General features: G+C 41.8%; 1 protein-coding gene across 3 annotated transcripts in view; it reads left to right on the forward strand.

Moving 5' to 3' along the window:
• The window catches only part of OXSR1 (oxidative stress responsive 1), a 92,089-nt gene that overhangs the window by 67,332 nt on the left and 2,887 nt on the right, over window positions 1–21,870 (forward strand). For all 3 annotated transcript variants that reach the window (XM_418527.6, XM_046931033.1, XM_046931035.1), the window contains 11 exons: window positions 2,677–2,778; window positions 5,672–5,805; window positions 7,717–7,765; window positions 9,488–9,553; window positions 9,760–9,882; window positions 13,377–13,412; window positions 14,485–14,640; window positions 18,128–18,201; window positions 19,120–19,172; window positions 20,182–20,250; window positions 21,141–21,205. In XM_418527.6, coding sequence (XP_418527.1) covers window positions 2,677–2,778; window positions 5,672–5,805; window positions 7,717–7,765; window positions 9,488–9,553; window positions 9,760–9,882; window positions 13,377–13,412; window positions 14,485–14,640; window positions 18,128–18,201; window positions 19,120–19,172; window positions 20,182–20,250; window positions 21,141–21,205 — 927 coding nt within the window. The remainder of the gene's footprint in view (window positions 1–2,676; window positions 2,779–5,671; window positions 5,806–7,716; window positions 7,766–9,487; window positions 9,554–9,759; window positions 9,883–13,376; window positions 13,413–14,484; window positions 14,641–18,127; window positions 18,202–19,119; window positions 19,173–20,181; window positions 20,251–21,140; window positions 21,206–21,870) is intronic.

Below are 21,870 nucleotides of genomic sequence, written 5' to 3' on the forward strand. Positions count from 1 at the left end.
TTATGCTATAGTCCCAACAAGGCGTTGTGCAGTGCTGTCTGTGGCATGGATGCTCAGTGTCATAAACGTTCTGAGAACTATCCATCAGTCTTAAAACCAGTTTGACAGAGAGCTGGATTTGGTTTCGCTTTTGGCATGTGCACCAAGCAGAAATACTGTAGACTTTGTATTTTTTCCTTTTTCCTTCCAGGAATCTTTGAAACAAAAATAAGCCAGTAAAACTGGCTGGTTACTTTTTTTCTTCTTCCTATTTGTAGTAAAAGATTTTAGAAGAATTTGAGTAACACCTCCACATATATATCATCTAAAATGAAATAGAATGAAAACAATGGCAGAGTTTTTAACACGTTTTTTTCCTATACCTAAAACTTCCAGAGGAATTGAGATCATTTTGGAGTGGTTTAAATACAGTATTTATGGAAGGCTTCTTCGCCACTTGGCCTTTTCAGTGGCTCCCCATTGTGGCTTTGCAGGGCTCCTGCAGTCTCCCCATGTACAGATAGAACACCACGGGATGCAAGATGTGTCCCCTAAGTCAGGAGCGCTGTTGGACAACTGACTTCTGGACTGCTTTGCTGTTGCATATTCCTGGGTTTTCTTGGTGCATTGATTTTTAAGAGGAGGGGGAAAATTCAGCTGGAAATGAAAATGACACATGCAGTATTTCCCAAACCAGATCTAAGTTGTCCCTGCTTTTCTCTTTTGTGTCAGTGCTGCTCCAGGCTGCTTGTGGTTAGGAGTGGGAGAATGGGAGGGGGAGAAAGCATTTTAGAGTGGGGAAACAAAGCTTTTGGTGAGAAAGGGGATATTTAATGGGGCAGGTGTTTTCTAGGGAGGCAGGTGGTTTTTTGGTTTTTTTTTAAGGAGCCCAGCACTTCTGGGAAGAGTGCACATCTAACATGTTACAGGTCCGGGATGGTAGAGGAGGGATTTTGACTGCTGATGTGAAATCCTTGTGTCCACTGACATCATCCTGCTGCCTTCCAGCAGGTGTCACTCTGAGCCATTATATCCAGCAGGGAACAGAAGGAAGGGGTGAATGTAGGGTAGCCTTTGATCTGTAGATTTTTATTCCATCCATTTTACTTCAGCATCAGTAAGTTTCTTTAGCATGTTAATGTATGATAGCCTGGTGTTATTCTTAATGTACGTTCACTTATTGGATTTATGGCAAAAAAAAAAAAAGAAAGCTGTTAGGAAAAATGAGAGAAACTTACTGGCAGGGCGATAACTATTATGTATTAGATGGATTTCAAGAGGAACGGCAGTAGGCAGGTTGGGACTTCATAGCTGTCATTTAGGAGCAGGATGGTATAATATAATGAACAATACCAATCAGTTAAAATGGGGCATTGTGCAGTGTGTAAATCTGTGAGATTAAGTGAGAGATAAAGCCAAGAAATGTGCCAAGTCGGTCTCAAAACCTAAAAATGATGTGAAGAAATGTCAATTTATAAAACTTATAGCATATTTCCTCTTGTGCTGTGTTCCTATGAATTATGTAGGATCCATGTGCTTGTTTAGTATAATTATTTGAAAGCCATTCATAACAGTGGCTTCCATAAGCTCTCACTTCAGGAAGCCTTTCAAGCTTATAAGGCTCATGAAAATGATGCCTGCAGAGCTGGAGAAATTAGTACATGATATAAACTGCTGCTGCTATAATAAACTTTAATTCAATTATCATATCACAAAAAAATAGTGGGAGAGGGGATATCTTCTGTTTTGTTATTCTCACAATTCCAGATGATCTTAAAGGTAGTTTGGGGAATAGTTCTGGCTCCATCACAATGGGCTCCTTCTAAAGCTTGTTAGTGTCGCTGAATACAGTAAGCCTATTAGCTTTGCTCTGATTCATTATTCATCTTTGCATAGTGGAGCAAGAAGAAATACAAGCCATCCCAAGCAGCCAAAACACTTTGGAGTTTGTGGCTCTTCTTGAAATTAGTACATAATGTCTCTCCCCTGCAGTGGAGAAAGCAAGTGCCAAAATATTACCTAATGATAATGGGGAAGTAACCGCTTTGGCATATGAAATATTTTTTCCTGTGTGTGAGGGGAAGTAAATGCTATAAATTTTCCTGAACAAGCCTGTGTTTAATGTCAAGTGCAGAAGCTACTGTTAATTAGTGGAGGGAAATATTAGTCTGCAGGCAGGAGTGAGGGTTTTTTTTTTAACTGAACTGTTGTATACTTCCAGCACTGAAAATGTAGGGTCGAGCATGGCTGTAGTCAGATTGATGAAGTGGTTGACTAAAAGTGTAGTGAGGCATATGTCCCGAGGGGATGACAGACCATCTATTAACTATGAGAACTTCATTATACTGTTTAATGTCTTTGTGGTTTTTTTGCCTGGAAGTCGGAGCATGGGTTAATGCAGTGCCCCTATATGTTCCACATGTGGAGAAGCCTGTGATGGAACAGCCCAAGACTGTAATTTCCATCAGACTATGGGCTCTTATACCTTCAGAGAGGTGTACTGGACTTCGGAGAGAAAGGAAAAGCTGTTCTTTCCATCTGTTTAGCACTATAACGTTGGTGTTTCCAAGTTGCTGATGAGAAGTGAGGGGGAAGGAAGAGAAGGGTGAAGGGTGAAAGGATGTATAGCTAAAGAAAAGGGACTATCATACAGAATAGCAGGAGACACAGACGCTAATGTTCTCTAATATTTTTCAGGTCAGAGGATACGATTTCAAGGCAGACATCTGGAGCTTTGGGATCACTGCTATTGAACTGGCTACAGGGGCAGCTCCTTATCATAAATACCCCCCGATGAAGGTGAGCAGGTCTCCAGATACTTGTGCTAGACAAAGGGTCTGAATGTTCTATGAGCGTTCCAAAGAATTTGGCCAGACTGTTCTGTTGAAGAGCTTGTCCTCTCTATTTGCATTTGTGGATCATGATGTTCTTAGGCTTGTTTGAAGTCAGCTTTTAAAAATATGCCGCTTACTCAGCGTTGTCCAAAGCTGTGCACAGTTCTCATTTAGATCTGAGACTCTCCTGGGTTGCCATTCCTGAGTAAAGTGCTGTGTGGCTCAATCCTGGGGCCTCTGTAGACAGCAGATGTTAAAGCTGTAAACAGTGACTCAGAAAACGTTAGGTGGCATCCACTGTCACTGAGATGGGGAACTAATTCCTTTTGTACTGATGGTCCTCCTTGAAACCTCTCAGAAACATGTTACCAGTGTTCCCCAAGCAACTTCTGTCGTTTAACATGAAAACAACCCTGTTAATTACTGGGTGGTGTCAGAAATTTCTGGAAAGTACCACATCATTATGAAGTGGGAAGGGATTGGCAACATCAGTGTTTCATTGAAGTTGAAATGGAGGAAACTGTCTTGCTTCAACACTGCCACTTCAAAAATCTCTTTGAACATCTTGAATTTAGTTTGGGTGACTTTCACCAGTTTCCTGTTTCTTGAATTAGGAGCTGCTTTTCACATGCGCCTCTTTCAAGGAATTTGTATTGTAAGGCTACCGGAGTTGACCCCATTAGTTGAGGTTTGGAGCACCTTGCCCTTTGTCTGAGCTTTGAGATCTTCCTTAGCCCCTCTGAAACCTGATGGGACTTTGTCTTGATCACAAAACTTTCATCCCCTTCTGCATTTTACAGAATCACTCAGAATCGTATGAGTTGGAAGGGACCTCTGGAGATCATCCAGTCCAACCCCAGTGCTAAAGCAGTTTCCCTGGAGTAGGTTACAGATCCCATCCTCTTGAAGGCTGCTTTGTTTCTACCCTTGGTATGCATACTTGCTCAAATTTAACAGGAGAGGGTGGAGAGCCCTTTTAGTAGCCCTGTAGTTTCTGGTTGGACTGGTTACCAGAGATAGGAGGCCTGTGGGTGCTAAGTCCCCCAGTTTTAGGCATATCATATATGAAGTTTTCTTTTTTTTTAGTCCTTGGGTTGATGGAGTGCTGTGCAAGGTGAGCATCATCTCTTGCACCTCAAAAATGCTGTCATAATTTGGGAGTCCAGTAGCTCCTGATTCATTAGGGCAGGGACAGACATGTGCTGCTTGAAATGCCATTCAGGACTTCACGCTGGTGTTTAATTCCTGTTGAACAGCATTAATTTCAAGATTTGCATCAGTTCTGTGCAGAGGCTGTAAGAATGGCTGAGTGGTTTAGAAGTACCATTCAAGTTCATACCGTATCAGTGATTGTGGCAGTGCAGTGAGGAGTTGAGGGAAATGTTATGCTGCTTTAGCTGTAGCTGTTTTCGTTGATACTTTGTACTCTTATATTTAGTAGTGTTTTGCAGTAGCTTCTGCAAAACTTCTTTTTATTGTTTTCAGTGCATACACCTGAATAGATCACCTATTTAGTATCATGTTGTCATGTAGTAGGTAGTTGTTAATCTGCAGTTATATTGGGTATGAGTTCCAGTCATGCTGCCTGCAAGAGGATTTCTGTTTCATATATGGAATGTAGTTGTATTCCACTGCAGATTAATTTTCTTGCACAGCAAAATGGCCCGTGCATTAAGTGACTCTCCAAGGAAAGGGGAAAAAGCAGGGAGTTCTTTGTAGACTGTATAATTTCAGCTAGATTGATGGGCTTTCTCTGCCCTAAGCGATGTAGCTTTGAAAGCTTTTTAAGCGTGCTGTTTGCTGCTTCCTTGTCTAAAAATAGAAATTCATCTGGATGTAGGTGACAAGTGGAAATGGAAATTAGTCATTTTCTTCCTTTCCTTGAGAAAATATGAGTGATGTGAAGGAGATAATCAGTTTGGCTTGATGGGTACATGTGTGAGAAATGCCTTCACCTGTCACTGCAGTGGTACGTGGAAGGGAGCACTCCCTGTGTTTTATATTGCCCTACTGCTTTTATAAAAACATTACAGGATTTTATGCAAATCTCCTTTCTGAATACAGGATACCTGCAGGGGAATCTGAACAGTCTTTGAATGAGGTTTTCACGAAGCACGTAGGTGTGGCACTTCAGGACATGGTGGTGATGAGTTGACAGTTGGACTTCATGATCTTAGAGGTCCTTTCTGACCACAGTGATTCTGTGAATCCAATGTCTTGAGTAACTACTCATCTGAAATGGGGAAGGCTGTTAAGAGGAGGGACATTGGAACGAGATGATCTTAGAGGTCCCTTCCAACCCAGGCCATCTATGATTCTAAGTTCTGCTTATGCGTTTCATCACACCAAACTCGTCTGGATGCTCACCTTGTGCTTGGTCTGCAGACTGCACTGTGGGCCAGAAGAAGCAGTAGAAGACAGCATGGGCTGTTGGTCATAAATCAGACTAACTTCCTGAGAAATGAAGAGATGGAAACGCTCCCTGGGTACTGATGGATGACTTGTGAAACTCTCAGCTGACAGTCAGAATTTGCAGAGGTTTAAAGCTTTGGAAGTGAACTGTTAACTCAATGGCTGTAGGAAGCAGGGAGAAGAGGAGAAACCCTGTAGTTGCCTTGAGGAAAAGGTAGTGAGGTGGGTTCTCGTTGTCAGGTGAATAGGAGGACACTGCTGAAACTGTTAAGAAGAAAAGAATTGGTCTGAGTTCAGTCTTCCCTCCTGAGAGCCACTGTAAGGATCAGTCCTTGTTAACTCAGATACTTGATAAAAACACTTGTTTAAAATGCTGTGATGCAAAGCTGTGTCCTCTATATAGAAGCCAAGAAAAAACTCATTGCCAATAGACATAATTCTTCCAGGTTTTAATGCTGACACTACAAAATGATCCCCCGTCTTTGGAAACCGGTGTGCAAGATAAGGAGATGCTGAAGAAGTATGGGAAGTCTTTTAGGAAGATGATTTCATCGTGCCTACAAAAAGACCCTGAAAAAAGGTGAGATTTGATAACAACAAAGTAAACTTAAGCAAAAGCAACCCTCAAGGTTCATTCTATTTCATTTTTTAAAGCAGTATGCTCTCTGCTTCTTCAGCCTTGTGAATGCAGCAATGGCTGTCCTTATTTTTAAGGATAAATGTCTGGCGTTGTGCCTGGCCAGGGCACACGCCTTTCATTTGGGTTAATGAGTGCATCCCAGTCCCTGCTAGCGTAGGGCCCTTCTCCCCCTTGCCACTTCCAACAGGTGACTGCAGTTCATGTTTTGTTTCTCCTCAGAACTGCTCTGTGTTTATAAACCAGAAATTACGTGTTGGGCAATGTGTGCTTATTTGTGAAGCTTTGCAAATAAACTTCTTAAAACTTGCCAGCGCAAAGAAGGCTCCCAGTGTAGTTTTGACTTGATTAATTATAAGTCGTGTTTATTTTGGGGGGAGAACATCAGGAAAAACAAGTGGCAAGTTTTACCTAACGTGTTTTCATCAATACACATTGCTGAAGTCAACTGATGGCACTTTCAGTCTTCTTTGCAACTGCAGCCTGACTGCTCAGCGGTGGTAGAAGTATTGACCAGGATGTGGTGCATATGTTGTGGTTGGTTCCCAGGACAGCACTGTGTCGCTGTGTGATGGCACTGTCTGAAGCCACACGAAGCTCTGCCTGTCTGGCGCTGTTTAAAACCCACAGCCCATCACATGGGACAGCTCAGAAGATGGTGGAAGGAGTGTTGGACCTGCAGTAAAAATAGTATTCCTTAAAAATGCAAAGCAAAAACAAAAAAAAAAGTATTTCCACAGGTCATTTTTTTTAATATTTATACTACTTAATTTTCTTTTTTCTCCCTAAGCAAGCTAATTCTGGAAAGGGAAATGTCCCTTCATAAAATACAAATGGTGGAGATATTTTTCCAGTTCCTTCCTGTGCCGGATCCTGGAACAAAGGCTTCTCACATGTCATGAGATGGGGGTGGGGGGGGGCTCACTCTCTTCTAACAATCTTTACATTTGAAATGCTAAAGGAGTCCAGTAGAGTGCTTGATAAATGCACATAACACATTTTTCCCCCCAGCTTGATATTATTCTTTTTCATTTTTCAAGCATGTCCTATCCCTGCAGGTTAGAACGTGTGATTAGAATTAAACATAATTACTTTCAATCGTGGCGTCCCCCATCTCTCTTCTCAAGCACCACTAACAATCACTGTAATCATCTTTACTTTGGGAGCAGGAGGTCTGCCCGTGAGGAGCAACCTGCAAAATCAGATATGTTTATGCAAGCATACAGGCTGTTAAGGAGAAGTTAGTGAATTGCTTTTATGTTATTTTTGCTCGCTTGTAACAAGGGCTACCCTGCTATAAGATGAGTGACTTCTCTGGCATAGTCTGAAGTGAATGCCCTTTTTAAGTCAGGAACCACACAATGTAGGCAGTTTGCAGTAGGGTAAGTGTTGTGAGCTGCTGCTTTCTCGTGGAGGTCTGAGCTGTTAGAAAACTGAAGTGACCAAGGAGGATGGCTGTCTTTTACTTTGCAGTGTTTGTCCTAAAGCATAGCTTAAAGGGGAAGAGCTAATTACACACGCATATAATAAAGCATCTCTGCAATCAGTCTGTCACTTGCACGTGGTAGGTACTGCACTCCTTCAGTAGGTGATGATCCTTTGTCTCAATTCTCAGCAAATTGCTTCTTTGGTTGTATCAGCTAGGCTGTAAGAATGGGAAGAACAGGGCTTTGTGCTGAGTGAACTCACAGTAGGCTTTGCTCAGAATATACTGACACTCGAAAGGTTGTTTGGTTTCACTGACTAACTCCTAGGGCAATTGTGCAGGAGGTGATGCCCTTATGAGATGCAGCAACCTGTAAGACTTGAGTTGAAATGTACCATTTATAGTGTTTCTTCTCTTTTTATTGACAGACCTACAGCAGCAGAACTTTTAAGACACAAATTTTTCACGAAAGCAAAGGTAAGGAAACACTTCTGAAACTGATCTGTGCAGGGGCTGTAGAGAGGACTGGTAAAAGGATGGTGAAAGCTCAGCTGTTCCACTGAGGGCCAGAATAGCTGAATGAGTTGAATGGGCCATTGTGAACAGACATAATGAAATCTCTCTTCTGTACCTCCTTGTGTTTGCCACTATTAGGATAAATTATTTAGAAATTCTTCAGTGTTTAAATGTCTTTCAGTGGGTTTGAGGATTTTTCCTTCCCTTGTAATGGTGCTGGTGCCGTTCTGGCTGCATGTCCAGCCATAAAGGTGTCTGGCATTAAATGGAGCTTATATTTATATTTTAGTAAACTCTATAACCTGTCTGCAAAAGTCTGTATGCAAAACAGTGAATGAGGCCCCCACTGTGTGAAAGGTTGCCTCATGCTATAGAGATAGAAAGTGAATATCTTGTGATATAAAATAACAGGAAATTCCCATTTGTAACTATGAAACAAACTGCATGAGCGTATATCCATTGGTACCTGATAGAGCATTGAGGTGTCAGCAGTTAATGACAGTAGGTCTCATCTCCCAGATTAAGACACATAGAGTAGCCACATCAAGTTTTTTTTGTTGTCAGAATGGGATTTTAGGCAACTGCATTGTTTGCATCTTGTTTACTGAGAGCACACTTGGTGTCCAAAGTGACAGGGCGATGGTTTACACATTGCTGACCTTTCTGTGCTTGGTTGATGCCAGTTTTAGTTCATGTTGTACTTCATTGTGTTTAAAATTGCTTTCATGCTTTCATTAAACTGCTACAGAGTAATGTATTAGCATACGCAGTGATAGAAAATTAACGTGATTGTAAATGAGGCAATACTTAAACCCAGAGGGAATAATGCATGCCTGTTAGTGCTCAATGTTAAATTGCCTTCAGCCGTTGGCCTCTGCCAAACTGACAGCTGTAACTTGAGGACAAGAAAGTTTGACTTCTACACGCTTACATTGAACCAAATGTAAGGATAGTTTATATAATGTATGTTTTGATAATTCTGAAAGCCATGTATCAAAATGTGGCAGTGTATGTCTTAAGGAAGTGCAGTGCCATAAATCATTACAGCAGTTTCCCAGTATTTAACCTGCTGTGATTGCTGCCTTTGCTGCTTCTCCACACATCACACGTTGCAAATTTTTCCAGCCACTCAAACTGCTGCTGCCCCAATACCTGGGCCCTGTTATGCCTGCGGGTAGGGATTCCCATGTCCTGGCCTGTCAGACTTCTGAGACGTGCCATTGGTAGGACAGGCATAGGGATAGAGCAGGCAGACAGGTAAGAAACAGCAAAGTGGCTAGATCCAAGTGCTGTAGCACCTGCAAAGAGAACATAAAATATCTCAACAAGATATCAGATGCTGCTATGTAGTGAGTGCAGCTGTGTTCTCCAATAAATCAGACAGAATTTTGTTCAGTTCCTTGGTTGTCAGTTTCTTATCATCTGCATAAGGAAAATGCAGCTACTAATTTAGAAGGTATTTACGATAAAACATCACATACTGTAGTACGAAGGAAGACAGCAGTAAAATTGTCCTTTATTATATTAATAATGTCTCTTTGAGAGGAAAAGAGGGTGAAGCATATAACAAACTATTTCATTAGAAATTATTTTAAACAGCTTAATTATCAGATGCCCTGAAGGAATCAAAGGGTATTTCCAGCAGTGTAAATGTTTAGTTCTTTTCTTTTCTTTCTTTTGCAGAATAAAGAGTTCTTACAAGAGAAGATGTTACAGAGAGCACCAACAATTACTGAAAGATCCAAAAAGGTACTGCAGAGCTGCTGGGCTCTTGCTGTTATGGTTGTACTAGTTTTTTAATGAGTGTTATTGTAGTACAGTACTTTCTAGATATAGCTAGATGTTTTATTAAACATTTGAATACACTGACTGAAGGTGCATTTCTCCTTTTACTACAAAACAACTCTAGAAGCAATCTCCTTGACCTGTCACTCCTCTGTCGTTGTGCTGAATAGGTGAGGAGAGTCCCAGGATCCAGCGGGCGTCTCCATAAGACTGAGGATGGCGGCTGGGAATGGAGTGATGATGAACTAGATGAAGAAAGTGAGGAAGGCAGAGCAGCAATTTCACAGCTCAGGGTGAGTCCTCAGCCTCCAACAGCTTTGTGTTGTTTTCTAACTGTAGTATGTTTAAATATCCCTGGCATGGGTCAAGCCTTGTTTTAAGTATGATGCACAGTAAGTTATTGTTATTCCTCCCCTCAAGTTTGCAGCCAAACCAGAGAAAGCAGACTGAAGGTTGACATTCTTATTGATTTCTTCTCTGTAGCCATTCTAGGGCACAGCTGGTCTAATTCAGGGATGTTGAGCATAACTGAGAGCAGGAATTCAGACAGCATGCTCCCAGCTTGGCATGCTAATTCACTTGAGCTCGGATATTCTTTGTTTTTAAGGCTACTGTCTGTTTGAGGTGCTTTCTTCTGAAAGTCTCAGGAGAGGTTTTGTCCTACAGCACTGTCCAAGATGGAATTGGAATCAACGTGGCCTGTTCTTACGGCTGATATCTGAAACAGAATCTAGTTCTTTACTCTCGGTTACACTGAGATCTATTAGTCCCTAGTAGAAAATCCTATTGCATCCCTGAAGTTGCAAGGAGAAAGAAAGAAAGTTGGTCTAGCACTTGAAAATTCCCCCCCCCCTCCCCCCCCCCAAATATACACCTGTCCCCACAGCACATGCAGCCTGTCCCCTAGGAACACAAATGAGAGATGCATAGTCTTCCTCCCTCTAGCCAGCAGTGCAGAATTTTCACTGTAGTGGCTTTCTCATGTTATGTTGTTTCCTTCTCAGTGAGGTGGGCAGCTTGAAGTGCATTTTAATTGTTCTGGAACTGAGTTCATGGGATAGGAAAGGGTATCTAGAGGAGGATTTTCAACATGGAAAAAAAAAACCACTGGATTTGAAGCATTTATTCATTGACAACTTCCACTTTTCTCATCCTTCTGCTGGTGTGATCTGTGTAGAAATTTAATATTTAAAGCCATATTTTGTTCCTTTAGCATCTTTTGAAATGTGTGGGTTTTTCAGATAGCTGTTAGTGTAGCAATTTCACGTAATAATTTGTGGCAACAGATGTGTGACTTCTAAGAGCTCGCTGTATCCACTCCTTTATGTGCAGTTAAGGAAGATCTCTTGATACCTGGTGGGTATTACTGAAATTCTTTATAAGCTCAAATCCTCTACATCTCTCTTATAGACTAAAATACAATCAATCTGTAGGATGGAATACTGTAAAAGACCCTAACTCTATTTCAGAGGTTAATTAGAACCTGCTCTATCTTGTCTCTAAGCTCAGAATCCTCTCAACTAATACCACTTACTGTGTTTTGAACAGTACTTAATTGTTTCATTCCTTTTACACAGAAAAACACATATTTACAAGCTCCTTTTCAAGTTACTTTCTTGTTTGTTTGCTTTTCTTGAAGCTTTGGCATATTTCCTTGTACTGCTGTCTTTTCTCCTCTCTTTAATTTGGGATGTTCTGGGCCTTCACTTTTGGGCCCTGGGTGTCTTTGCTCTGTGCAGCCCAAAGGGGAAAGAGTAGGAACACCCATGCACCTCTTGCATTTGATCCCCTTTTAAGACTTGGATCTAAATTGCAAACATTTGTTACAAGTACAGCGATGTTATGGAGGAGTAGTGTTAATCCTGTGTTGTGACCATATTTCAAATGCCACGTGAATTCCACCTGCCTGTAATCCCTTTACAGTTTTACTGAATTGGTGAATAGTGTGAGTTTAGACTGTGGCTTTTATTTATTCCTGCTGCACCTGAATTTTACTGCTGTCAGCCTTAAAGGATGGCTTATCGACTGACTGTATTTGCTGAAGTACTTTACTACTATCCCCTATAAAAGCTTTACATAAATAGTTTGTATTTGCTGTCAGTTCCCACTTTACAGGAAAACTAGGTGGATTTAATACATAAAGTGTGTGTTTTACAAACATGTACAGCCTCAGCAACCTGAAAGCAGACAAATAGTGATAGTAAAAAAAAAGTTTTCTGCCTGTGCATGTATATTTAAAGCATGTCCCCCCTCAGTCATCCTATTTGTACCTTAAGTAAATGTATTCTAATGTTTCTCTTATTTCCATTCTGCCTGTTCATGTTTTTTCCTTAGTTTACCTCTGCTTGTCCTTTATCTGGGCTGGTTAGCTGCAGGGCAGGGTTGTGTCCCATGCTTGTCTGTACAATGTCTGACACACTGATCTTTTGGACAAGCTCTGTTTGAGTTATTCCTTGAGGCGCCCGGCTGCTCTTGGATATGAACTTTCTGCCTGAGAGAACAGCACTAAAGCTGTGGCCTGCAGATGTGGAGCATTGCTGTTTACCTCTGGGAGCAATGCCATATTTTTCCTCTTTGCCTGGTCGCTGTCAAGTGAAGGCTTAACACATCAAGATGGATTTCAGCCTTTACCCTTCCAGGTTGGATTTCAGCATTTACCTTTCCAGCTGCGTGACTTCTTTTTCCTGACACTGCCTGCAATTAGTCACTGTGAAGGAGCTGTGCCTTCTCCTTCTGTCCAGATGGCTTTTTGGAAATCACTATTCCCTGAATAAGACCTTTTCTTTTCATCTAGTGAGATGCCTGTGGGTCATACATTACAAATTGTCCTGACCTGTACTGGTTAAGTCGTTGGCATTGGTTATTGCATAAATTGCCCCTAGTTTAGTGGCATGATGACTTTTGTTCTGGCAAACTCATACTGATATCAGGCTGTCTTTTAGGCACTGGGTGTAGAAGAACATTCATTTTGTTAATCGCAGCGCAGACCTGCCTTATCTCTGTACAGTAATTGGACCTGTTAGAAGCCAAAAATCAGGCTATCTTAATTGCAGAGCTTTTCAGGAATTCTTGGCAATTCCTTTCTGTCCATGTGAAATAATTGATGCTTGTTGTCTTTGTTTGCTGATAAGCAAAGATTGACACATCGCCTTGACTATACTTTCCTTCCCATTACACTGATCTTTGTTCCACTGCTGAACTTGTGCACAGCTGTCAGTTTTCTGTGCTCTCTCAGGGAGAGCATAGCATGATGCAGAGTCCAAGGGCAAGGAGGAACAGGAAGGAGAGTCTTCTATAAAGCAGCATATATAGGGCTGTTGTTTTCTCAAGATTTTGTATGGTTTAAGGAAGTTAACATGCAAATGAGTTCCCTAAATGTCAGCAAAGGATGTGTTTCCTAATGGAATTTTATAAAGCAGATCTCTTGCTTATCTTTTTCTGCAAGATTTGAGTAGTTCAGAATGGATCTTGAACAAGCAGTTTGAGCTAATCGTGAATGATCTTCAAGAACACTTGATCTTGTTATTGGTTAACAGAGCAGCTTATGTATTGTGTACCACTGTATGCCAACTCCAGCTCCTGAGACACAAATTTCTGGGTACTGTAATATGATTAGATGGCCACCAAATTGTGGCTTTTGTTTTATTGTACGTCTTGATATGTATACCTAATTAAAAAAAACCCCACAACAGTTTTATACATCCAGTACAGCTCTGACTGGTCCTTCTAGCTGATACATTTAATTTCTGTCAAGGCAATGACAACCTTTTCTTGGTTTTTATTTCAGTCTCCCCGAGTGAAAGAACCTGTACAGAATTCAGAGGTAAGGATTAAATGTGAATGTCTTCCCAAATATGGTAACTTCTTATTTCTGTTATAAATACACTAAGTAGGAACCTCTGCTCAAAACTGTGAAATAAATCTCTAGTAGTATTTGATTGCAAACAAAACTTAATTGCCATTTGTAATCTGCATTCAGCTGTGTCCTGTGCTTCTTACATTAGGAATACTAGTATATCTTATCTTTCAGTGATAGAGACTGCTTATTTCCTAGAGCATGTGCTGTGTCTTTCCTTTCCCTGCCCGTGTGAAAAGATTTTGCCCTAGAAATTAGTCTTGTGTTAGGCTGCCCTGTTCTACTTTCGTCTGTTTCCAACAATTGATTATGAAGGGAGGTATTAAGAAAGACTGCAGTTCGTGTAGTATAATTTTAAACTAACACTGAAATCAGAAATGAAACCATAATCCATTTGGGATGAGTTTGTCAGTCATGATACATCCCTTAATACATATTGTGGTTTGAAGATCTAGTTCCCAGGCTTTAAGCATCCAAGGTGCATTACGTTTCCTACAGCTGAGTGGAGTGAGTTGGAGGGCACACTGCAGAAGTGCCATCAAGCTTACAGTTCTTTGGCCATCATGCCAAAACCAATTACTCTGTTTCAAATAACTGGAGTTAAGAACAGCAAAAAGGTTAAACTTCTTTAGCTCTCCTCTCTCTCTCTCTCCACAGTTAAATTGTGTATACATTTTCTTGATAAGGGACTATCTTTAGTAAGTGCAGTCCTAAAGAGTTTGTTTTATGTGCTTTGAAGAACTGGCGCTATGTAGAAAGGCAATTTTTACTTGAATACCTAAGTACTCTGACTCTGACATTTGTTGTATGATCAGATAAATTATTGATAGATGCTAAAGTGCTTTACAACTAGCAGAGTTGCCCTATTCCGACTGTCTGGCTACTAGGAAATATAAGTAGGCATCAAATTTTGAGAGAACATCCTGTCCAGCACCTTTTCCAAGCTTGGATATGTTTTGCATGCATCTAGTCTCACTAGCAGCAGTGCTCAAGCCCGAACTCTTGAGTTCTTCTCATTCAGACACCTTTTTGCCTGCAGCTATTCCCATCAGCCGAGCCTCCAGCTCCTTCACTCAGTGCTCCAGCACAGGCACCTACTCAACTACCTCAGGCTGCAGGACCAGCACCTGCACAACCTCAGGCTGCTGTACCTCCACCTAGTCAGGCTCCTCCAGCAGCCCCAGCAGCAGCTCAGGTAAGATCAGAAACCTTTTGTACTGCCTTTTAGCTTTGCACTTCACCATTCAGTTTGAGACATGATGAAATGAAAGAAAGCCTTGAAAGTTGCTTGTCTGGAGTTGCATGAGTGCTGCTGTTTACATAGAAGTGACATCTGGCCTGGTAGCTTGTAAAAGGAAGACAGCCAATGTGAGCTCAGCAGTTTTTACTTGTTCTTCTGGTGAAACTTTTGCTGTGGGTGAGCAGTGATTTATGTTTTTATGCTGTTAAGGGAGTGCAGTGTTTGCTTTAGGGTAAGGTTAAAGGTAAGAAGGGAGAGTAGTTTCAGTGGCAGCTGCTTGTTCCTGGTGTTTGAGGACATGTATTTAAGGTACACCACAAACAGGTTCTGACTGTGTTTGCCCCAGCATCATTGCAGTCTGTGGGATAAAAGTGGAGAGAAAAATGAAAGGAAGAAACTAGAACATGTATGTTCTCCAGTCATTGAAGGAGAGACAGGGGGCCTAGGTTATCACAACTGTCATTGTGATAGTCAAAAATAGCAAAACTCTATCTTTGGGGAACTCTAAATCTTGTGGTATTTTCAAGCACATCCATTTCAAGCTGAGAGGGGAGAATAGGGAATTTAAAAGCTTAACAAGCCCATGTTTTGTTTCTAACTGCATCACTACAAATTGTAGGTTTTAGTTCATATAGGCAGATCTGCCAAAACTGGGAAGGAGCTCTTACTTGTGTTAAAAAAAAAAAAAAGAAAAAAGGCCAAACCAAATAATTACAGAGATACTTGGAACATTTCTTGTGGTTAAGCACTGCAGAGTGTGCCAAACTTCTGAGTGATGGTACCTCTTCATAAAGACACTAATGTTCATGTTTGTTGATGGGCAGAAGCTGTCTCTGTTGGATGGGTCCAAGGTAGCATCACCCACTGGCAGATGCAGAGGGAAGAAACTTGGCAGTGCTGGTCAGAAAAATAAGTTAGGCTTGCTCCTTCCTAGAAACATTTCATTATTTCTGTTTTAGAGAAAGTGAAAAGATACGTACATGGCTTCACTGCAGTCAGCTCATGTTCCTGTTTACAAAACCATTAAAGATAGTGCATTAGTCATTGAACAAAAACAGTAGAGATGAGATCTGTCACATTCTTGGCTATGTTATAAGTAGCTTTAATTCTTAAATCAAACTTTCACATCTCTTGGGGGGAAATAAAAAAGGCCAGTATTTAATCCCTGAATTCTATGCACCAATTGAAACACCAGCAACAGTGAAGGCCAGGACTCATCAGTTCAGTAAATTGATATTGCCATGTTGGCCTCAATTGAAGTGTTTTGATTTGCACCAGTAGAGTATCCTGTTCCCTGCCACTATGGCCCAATAGCTTATTTATTGGTAGCTTGTCCTAAGTTGAACTTCATACCTCTGTATGTTACAGTGTTCTTCGTTATAGCTTTCCTTTGGTTCTTGTAGCTCGTTCATTCCCTTTTTGCAGACCTCTGTGCTTTCTATAATCCTCTGCTTGTTTTCACTGGTAAAGCTTACAGATTCAGCAGATTCACAAGCAGTGTCTCTCAGGGGTTGGTCTTGGGACCGGTGCTCTTTAACATCTTCATCCGTGACAGATGATGGCATTGAGTGCACCCTCAGCAAGTTAGCGGATGACACCAAGCTGGGCGGTGCAGTCGATCCATTGGAGGGAAGGGAAGCCATCCAGAGGGACCTGGACAGGCTGGAGAAGTGGGCCCATGGAAACCTAATGAGGTTCAATAAGGCCAAGTGCAGGGTGCTGCACTTGGGTTGAGGCAATCCCAGGTATTTATACGAACTGGGGGAAGATCTCCCTGAGAGCAGCTCTGTGGAGAAGGACTTGGGGGTCCCGGTGGACAAGAAGCTGGACATGAGCCTGCAGTGTGCGCTTGCAGCCCAGAAGGCCAACTGTGTTCTGGACTGCGTTAAAAAAGGGGTGGCCAGCAGGGAGAGGGAGGTGATTGTCCCCCTCTACTCAGCTCTTGTGAGGCCCCACCTGGAGTACTGCGTCCAGGTCTGGGGCGCCCAGCACAGGATGGATGTGGAGCTCTTGGAGCGGGTTCATAGGAGGGCCACTAAGATGATCAGAGGGCTGGAGCACCTCTCCTGTGAGGACAGGTTGAGGGAACTGGGCTTGTTTAGCTTGGAGAAGAGAAGGCTCTGGGGAGACCTCATTGTGGCCTTCCAGTACTTGAAGGGAGCGTATAAACAGGAGTGGGAACGGCTGTTTATGAGGGTGGGCAGTGACAGGACAAGGGGGAATGGTTTTAAACTGAGAGGGAAGTTTTAGATTGGATGTTAGGAGGAAGTTTTTCACCCAGAGTGGTGATGCACTGGAACAGGTTGCCCAAAGAGGTTGTGGATGCCCCATCCCTGGAGGCATTCAAGGCCAGGCTGGATGTGGCTCTGGGCAGCCTGGTCTGGTGGTTGGCAACCCTGCACAGCATAGCAGGGGGTTGGAACTGGATGAGCATTGCGGTTCTTTTCAACCCAGGCCATTCTATGATCCCAGGCCGTGGTCAGTAGCTGTGAACTGCACTGGTGGCAGAAGAGCACCAACAGATGGAGTAGAGTATGATTCTGAAACAAAGGATAATCATTTTCTCACATGAAAAAATAAATGATCTGGATGTGGCACAAAGAACGTGGTCAAGATTTCTAGGCTTAAGTTATCAGCTAGGCATTGTCTGTCTAGTTACTGCAGATTTAAAATCCCCGTCTCAGCATGTGCAGCATAGATAATTTGTACAGAGAAAGAGTAATTGACTTTTTTCAGTTAGAGTGGGTTTTTTGGTTGCTTTTCTTTTTGTGGAGTTTGATTAATAATTAGTCCTTTACTGGAAGTATCACAAGTGCTATAAAGATGGATCTTTCCTACTGGAAATCTGCTGCTGAGCAATATAAAATGCTTTGACTGCAGGTACCAGTAATTACTCAGAACTAATTTAAAAGCAAAAATAAGTAGCTAGATACTCCTAAAGTCCCCAGTTTCACTAAAAAGTAATTGGGAGTATATGCTAATCTGCCAATTAATTTTTTTCCTATGTACTCTTCACAGTTGTATCACATTTGTAAATCAGATGTTTGGGGCAGAGATTAAAACACAGGAGGTCTTGAAGTGCCTGATGAGTGGCAGGCACTTCATGATGAGGATGAGTGCCTGAAAACCTGATTTTTTTTTGAGGCAAAGCAAGCACTCTCTTTACAGTTAGCATCTACTCTGAAATTTCCTGCTAATTTGACATTTCATAAAGTTGTGTAGTATTTCCTCTTTTAGAAACAATTGCAGAGGACATCCTGATGTACTACTCAAGCATGGAGCTTTCCTATTTAATTCTGTCTCAAATTTTCATTGTATTGTCAGGACACCAATCATGAGTTATATGTTTTTTTTTATTTATAGTTGATGGAGTCTATTGTTAGTTTTAATGCTAAAGAAAGGAGGCATTAGTCTGTTTTAAAATAACATAATCCTATTGCAGGCCCCACCTGCCCCCGCTGCAGCTCCGGTACAGGAAGATACGAAAGTTCCCATCAGCCTTGTGCTAAGGTTAAGGTAAGGACACATAACTGATCTGTTATGTCAAAGTGAGCCTTTGTAGAGAGGGACACTGGAAGAACTTTGTAGTGCATCTTGTTGTGTGTTGAATAGTCATGGCCACATACTGTCAGCTTCGATTCTATCCATCTCCTGAAACTGGGACTAAGAAAAGCAGTTTTCATCTCATTTGTGTCTCCAGTTTGACAAGAAGTAGGTTGAAGAAGGTTTTGATACTTGAATACATCTCCCTAAACTCTGATAGTCTGGGAAGAAAGCTGGATTCTCCGAAAGAGGATCAGGGATCCAGGGATCTTGGCCAAGTGCCTCAATAGCCAGATATTCCAACACGACTTCAGTCAGCTGGTTCTGAGATTGAAGAGCTTTTATCCAGTTCAAGACACGGGTTCTGGTTCATATCCCTGGAAAAGGCAGAAAAAGGCTTATAAGTGCACTCTACCATCATTATGCATGTCGACATTTCTCATTGAAGGAATCTGCCTCTCACTTCCGTGGACGTCTTGGTTGTAGATAAGCGCTGCGTTGGTTCTTCTGAGCATCGTATCACAGTTGTTCTTGGGCAGGTGCATCCACAGAATGAGAGTGCTTGCTTCCTCTGAACGTTGTGCTCCAGGGATAAAGCTGCTGATAGCTATCAGTTGCTGACAGTGGAACAGTGTGGCCTTGTACCAGAGAACTGGCACTCACATATTGTAAATTTCAGCCCATTCCATGCTCTGTGAAGTTGATTAGTGTTGAGAGCTCAGCTTCTAGACACACAGCCAAGTGAACAGTTTCTGCCATTCAAAGAGGAAGAGTATAGTGAACTTGGTCTTCTTCACAGACCAATTCTTCAGCGGTAGCACAGTGTTCTTTTGAGCATTGCTTAGTGCAATGAAACGTTCTCTTCCATATAACATTTTCTTCTTTCCCCAGGAATTCAAAAAAAGAACTCAATGATATCAGATTTGAATTTACGCCCGGGAGAGGTGAGCTGGTGTGACATTCTGGTGCGTGAGGGTGGTTTGGTTAAAGGGACCTTTTGTGTTTAGTATTGTTCAGTTGTGTGTATGGAGATGCCCTGAGAGTGTCTGCCTTTAGTGCCTTCCTAAAGGTATTCCAAGGCTTGACTTATGATTGAGCTTTTAGCACAATTGAGCACTGCAGCTAAGAGGCCTCTCATTTAAAACTGCTACAAATGCAATTGAGTTGCAACCATTCAATGCAGTTTAGCTTGGAGTCAGGAAGCATAGCTCAGAACTGTCATACTGCAGCGCTGTAAGCAGTAGGCTGGTTGATGTATAGAAGTGTGTGGTTTTCCCCTTTCCCTTCTGTGGCTTTTGATCCCATATTGAAAATGAATAGCTAGAAGAATTGACTTGAGAACATAGCAATGCAGATACTAGTTTGCTGGGCTTTCCCCTTCCACGTGAAAGATATAGCTCCCTACCAAGTCAGTGCACTGACACGACACTCTTTTATTGTGGAGTAGACATGCAAGCCTAGAACTTGCTCATGTATATGTCTGGCTTGCAGCAGGTTGTCATTTAGGCTGCCTCACTACACACTGAAAGACACCTCTTCAGTAGGGTGTACTTAAGGTATGCCCTGAATTGGGTGAGTGCACTTATTTCTATAATGATTTAGAAGGGAACATCTCAGGTCTTTGAGAAGGCCAAGGACTCTGCAAAATTTAGAGTAGCTTCAGGATTTGCCCTGACAAGGGTAGGGGAAAAGAAACAAGCCTGGAATGGCACAGTCATTCCAGCTCAGAAAACAGAGCTTTTCCAGCTCAGTACAGACAGCCCTTTCTGGTCAGCATTAGAAAAATTAAACTTGAAATGAAAGTCAGCAGCTGGCATACACTGTCTCATGTAAACAGTATTTTTGCTCTGTTTTTTTTTTTTTTGTACAAGCTTCTAGATTTCTGTGTGATACCTGTGTCAGCAGGACAATTTCTTTCGTATGGTAACCAGTTCTTGTGTTTCTCCCCAACAGATACTGCTGATGGCGTGTCTCAAGAACTAATTTCAGCAGGGCTTGTTGATGGCAGAGATCTGGTAATAGGTAATTATCAATTGTTTCTTCTTCTCTAACCATTTCAGTCATTTCTGCTTCTTTAAAATGACCTGATGAGTGGGTGCTAGGAGAGTTCTCTGTGGCCTTGATTCTCTACCCCAGTGGCACTTCAAAACTGCTGGTAATTCCAGTGGCAGTTCTGTGCCCAAATATATTTAGGCAACCTTTGATTCACAAGAATAGGTCTAGTTGGAAGGATTACAAAGCAAATGTTCCCTGTGATGTGAAATGAAAGTTAATCAATGCATTAACTAAATCAATCTCATCTGACATAGGCACTGCCAAATTGCTGCACAAGCCTGTACTGCTGACAGGTTCTGCACAAAGAGAGGTCTGGAACTCGAATCAGCCAGGCATTTTTGTTTTAAGGCAGGCTGTGGAAAGAAGTATGAAGCACTATTGCATGCAGTGCAGTTGGGCTAAGAGGCAACAGCATGTGTTGCTGCTGCTCTCAAGTGCATATGAATAACTACCTCCGAGAACAGTGTCCTAAATAAACATGGCCATGTTATGCAGCAGATGAGACTTTCACTGCTAACAGTACCCGTATATTTCAACTACACAAAGCAAAACTGTTCCTGAAATATCTAGAAGGGCTGCTAGTGTGAAAGTAAATGGATTTTCAGGCACGTTTGGAAAAGTTGTTACTACTGATTAGACTTCGAGGAAAAAAAAGACATTTTCAAAAGAAGCATTGTAACAAAAATCTTTAGATTTAAATAAACTGAGTCTAATGGAGGCCTAAACTTTTTGTATCGTTTTAAACTGTTCTAAGTTTGAGTAATATAAAGAGACCTTATGAGTTTAGGATAGTTTTTCTCTGGCCTGACCTAATATTTGCCCATTTTTTCTTGTTGTGTGTGTGTGTGTGATTTCAGTTGCAGCTAATTTGCAGAAAATTGTGGAAGAGCCCCAAGCGAACAGATCCGTCACTTTCAAACTGGTATTTATTCCTGTTCCCTAATTGAACAAGCTGTCACTTGCAAAGATAAAGCATTGCATATAGATGCCTGTGGTGTCTACTATGGGCATCTAATGCATGCACTCTAAATCCTCCTTTCCAAAGCTTCCTACTGGTTGTCTAATAGTAGGCAATGCAGGCTCCCATCTTGTCCTCCGAGCAGGACCTGGGTTAAATAACTGTGTCAGATGATGTGCTAACACAGAGCTTCCCTTGCCCCGACCAGTAAGTGTACCAAAATGTTACAGAAGGGTATTTTCTGGGCCTGGAAGTTACACAGGTCTGGAAATGGCAGGAATATGTCAGCGCAGGTAAGTGGGCTAAGAAATGTCAGCGACTCCTTGAAGGAGGAGGGTTTCAGAGGAAGAAGTGAAGGAGGAAAAGCCAAAAGCAGAGAAGGTAGGCCAGAGGAGGAGAGATACCAGCAGAGATAGTGAAATGCATAGATAACTATAGTGATAAAGCGAGGGTGTAGCTGTTTTATTGACAGTGAAGCCATAAATTATGTTCCTTTTGACCTTTTCCATCAACAAGCTGTTCTTTTCTCCCTGTTTAGTGCATGTAGCCCTAGCCAGAGCAGATGCTGGCAGACCTTCAGTCCCAGCTCTTCCTAGCTCAAAAAAACAAAAAACAAACAAACCCCAAAC

Source organism: Gallus gallus, chromosome 2 (genome assembly GCF_016699485.2).
Source record: "Gallus gallus isolate bGalGal1 chromosome 2, bGalGal1.mat.broiler.GRCg7b, whole genome shotgun sequence".
NCBI classification, from domain to species: Eukaryota; Metazoa; Chordata; class Aves; order Galliformes; family Phasianidae; genus Gallus; species Gallus gallus.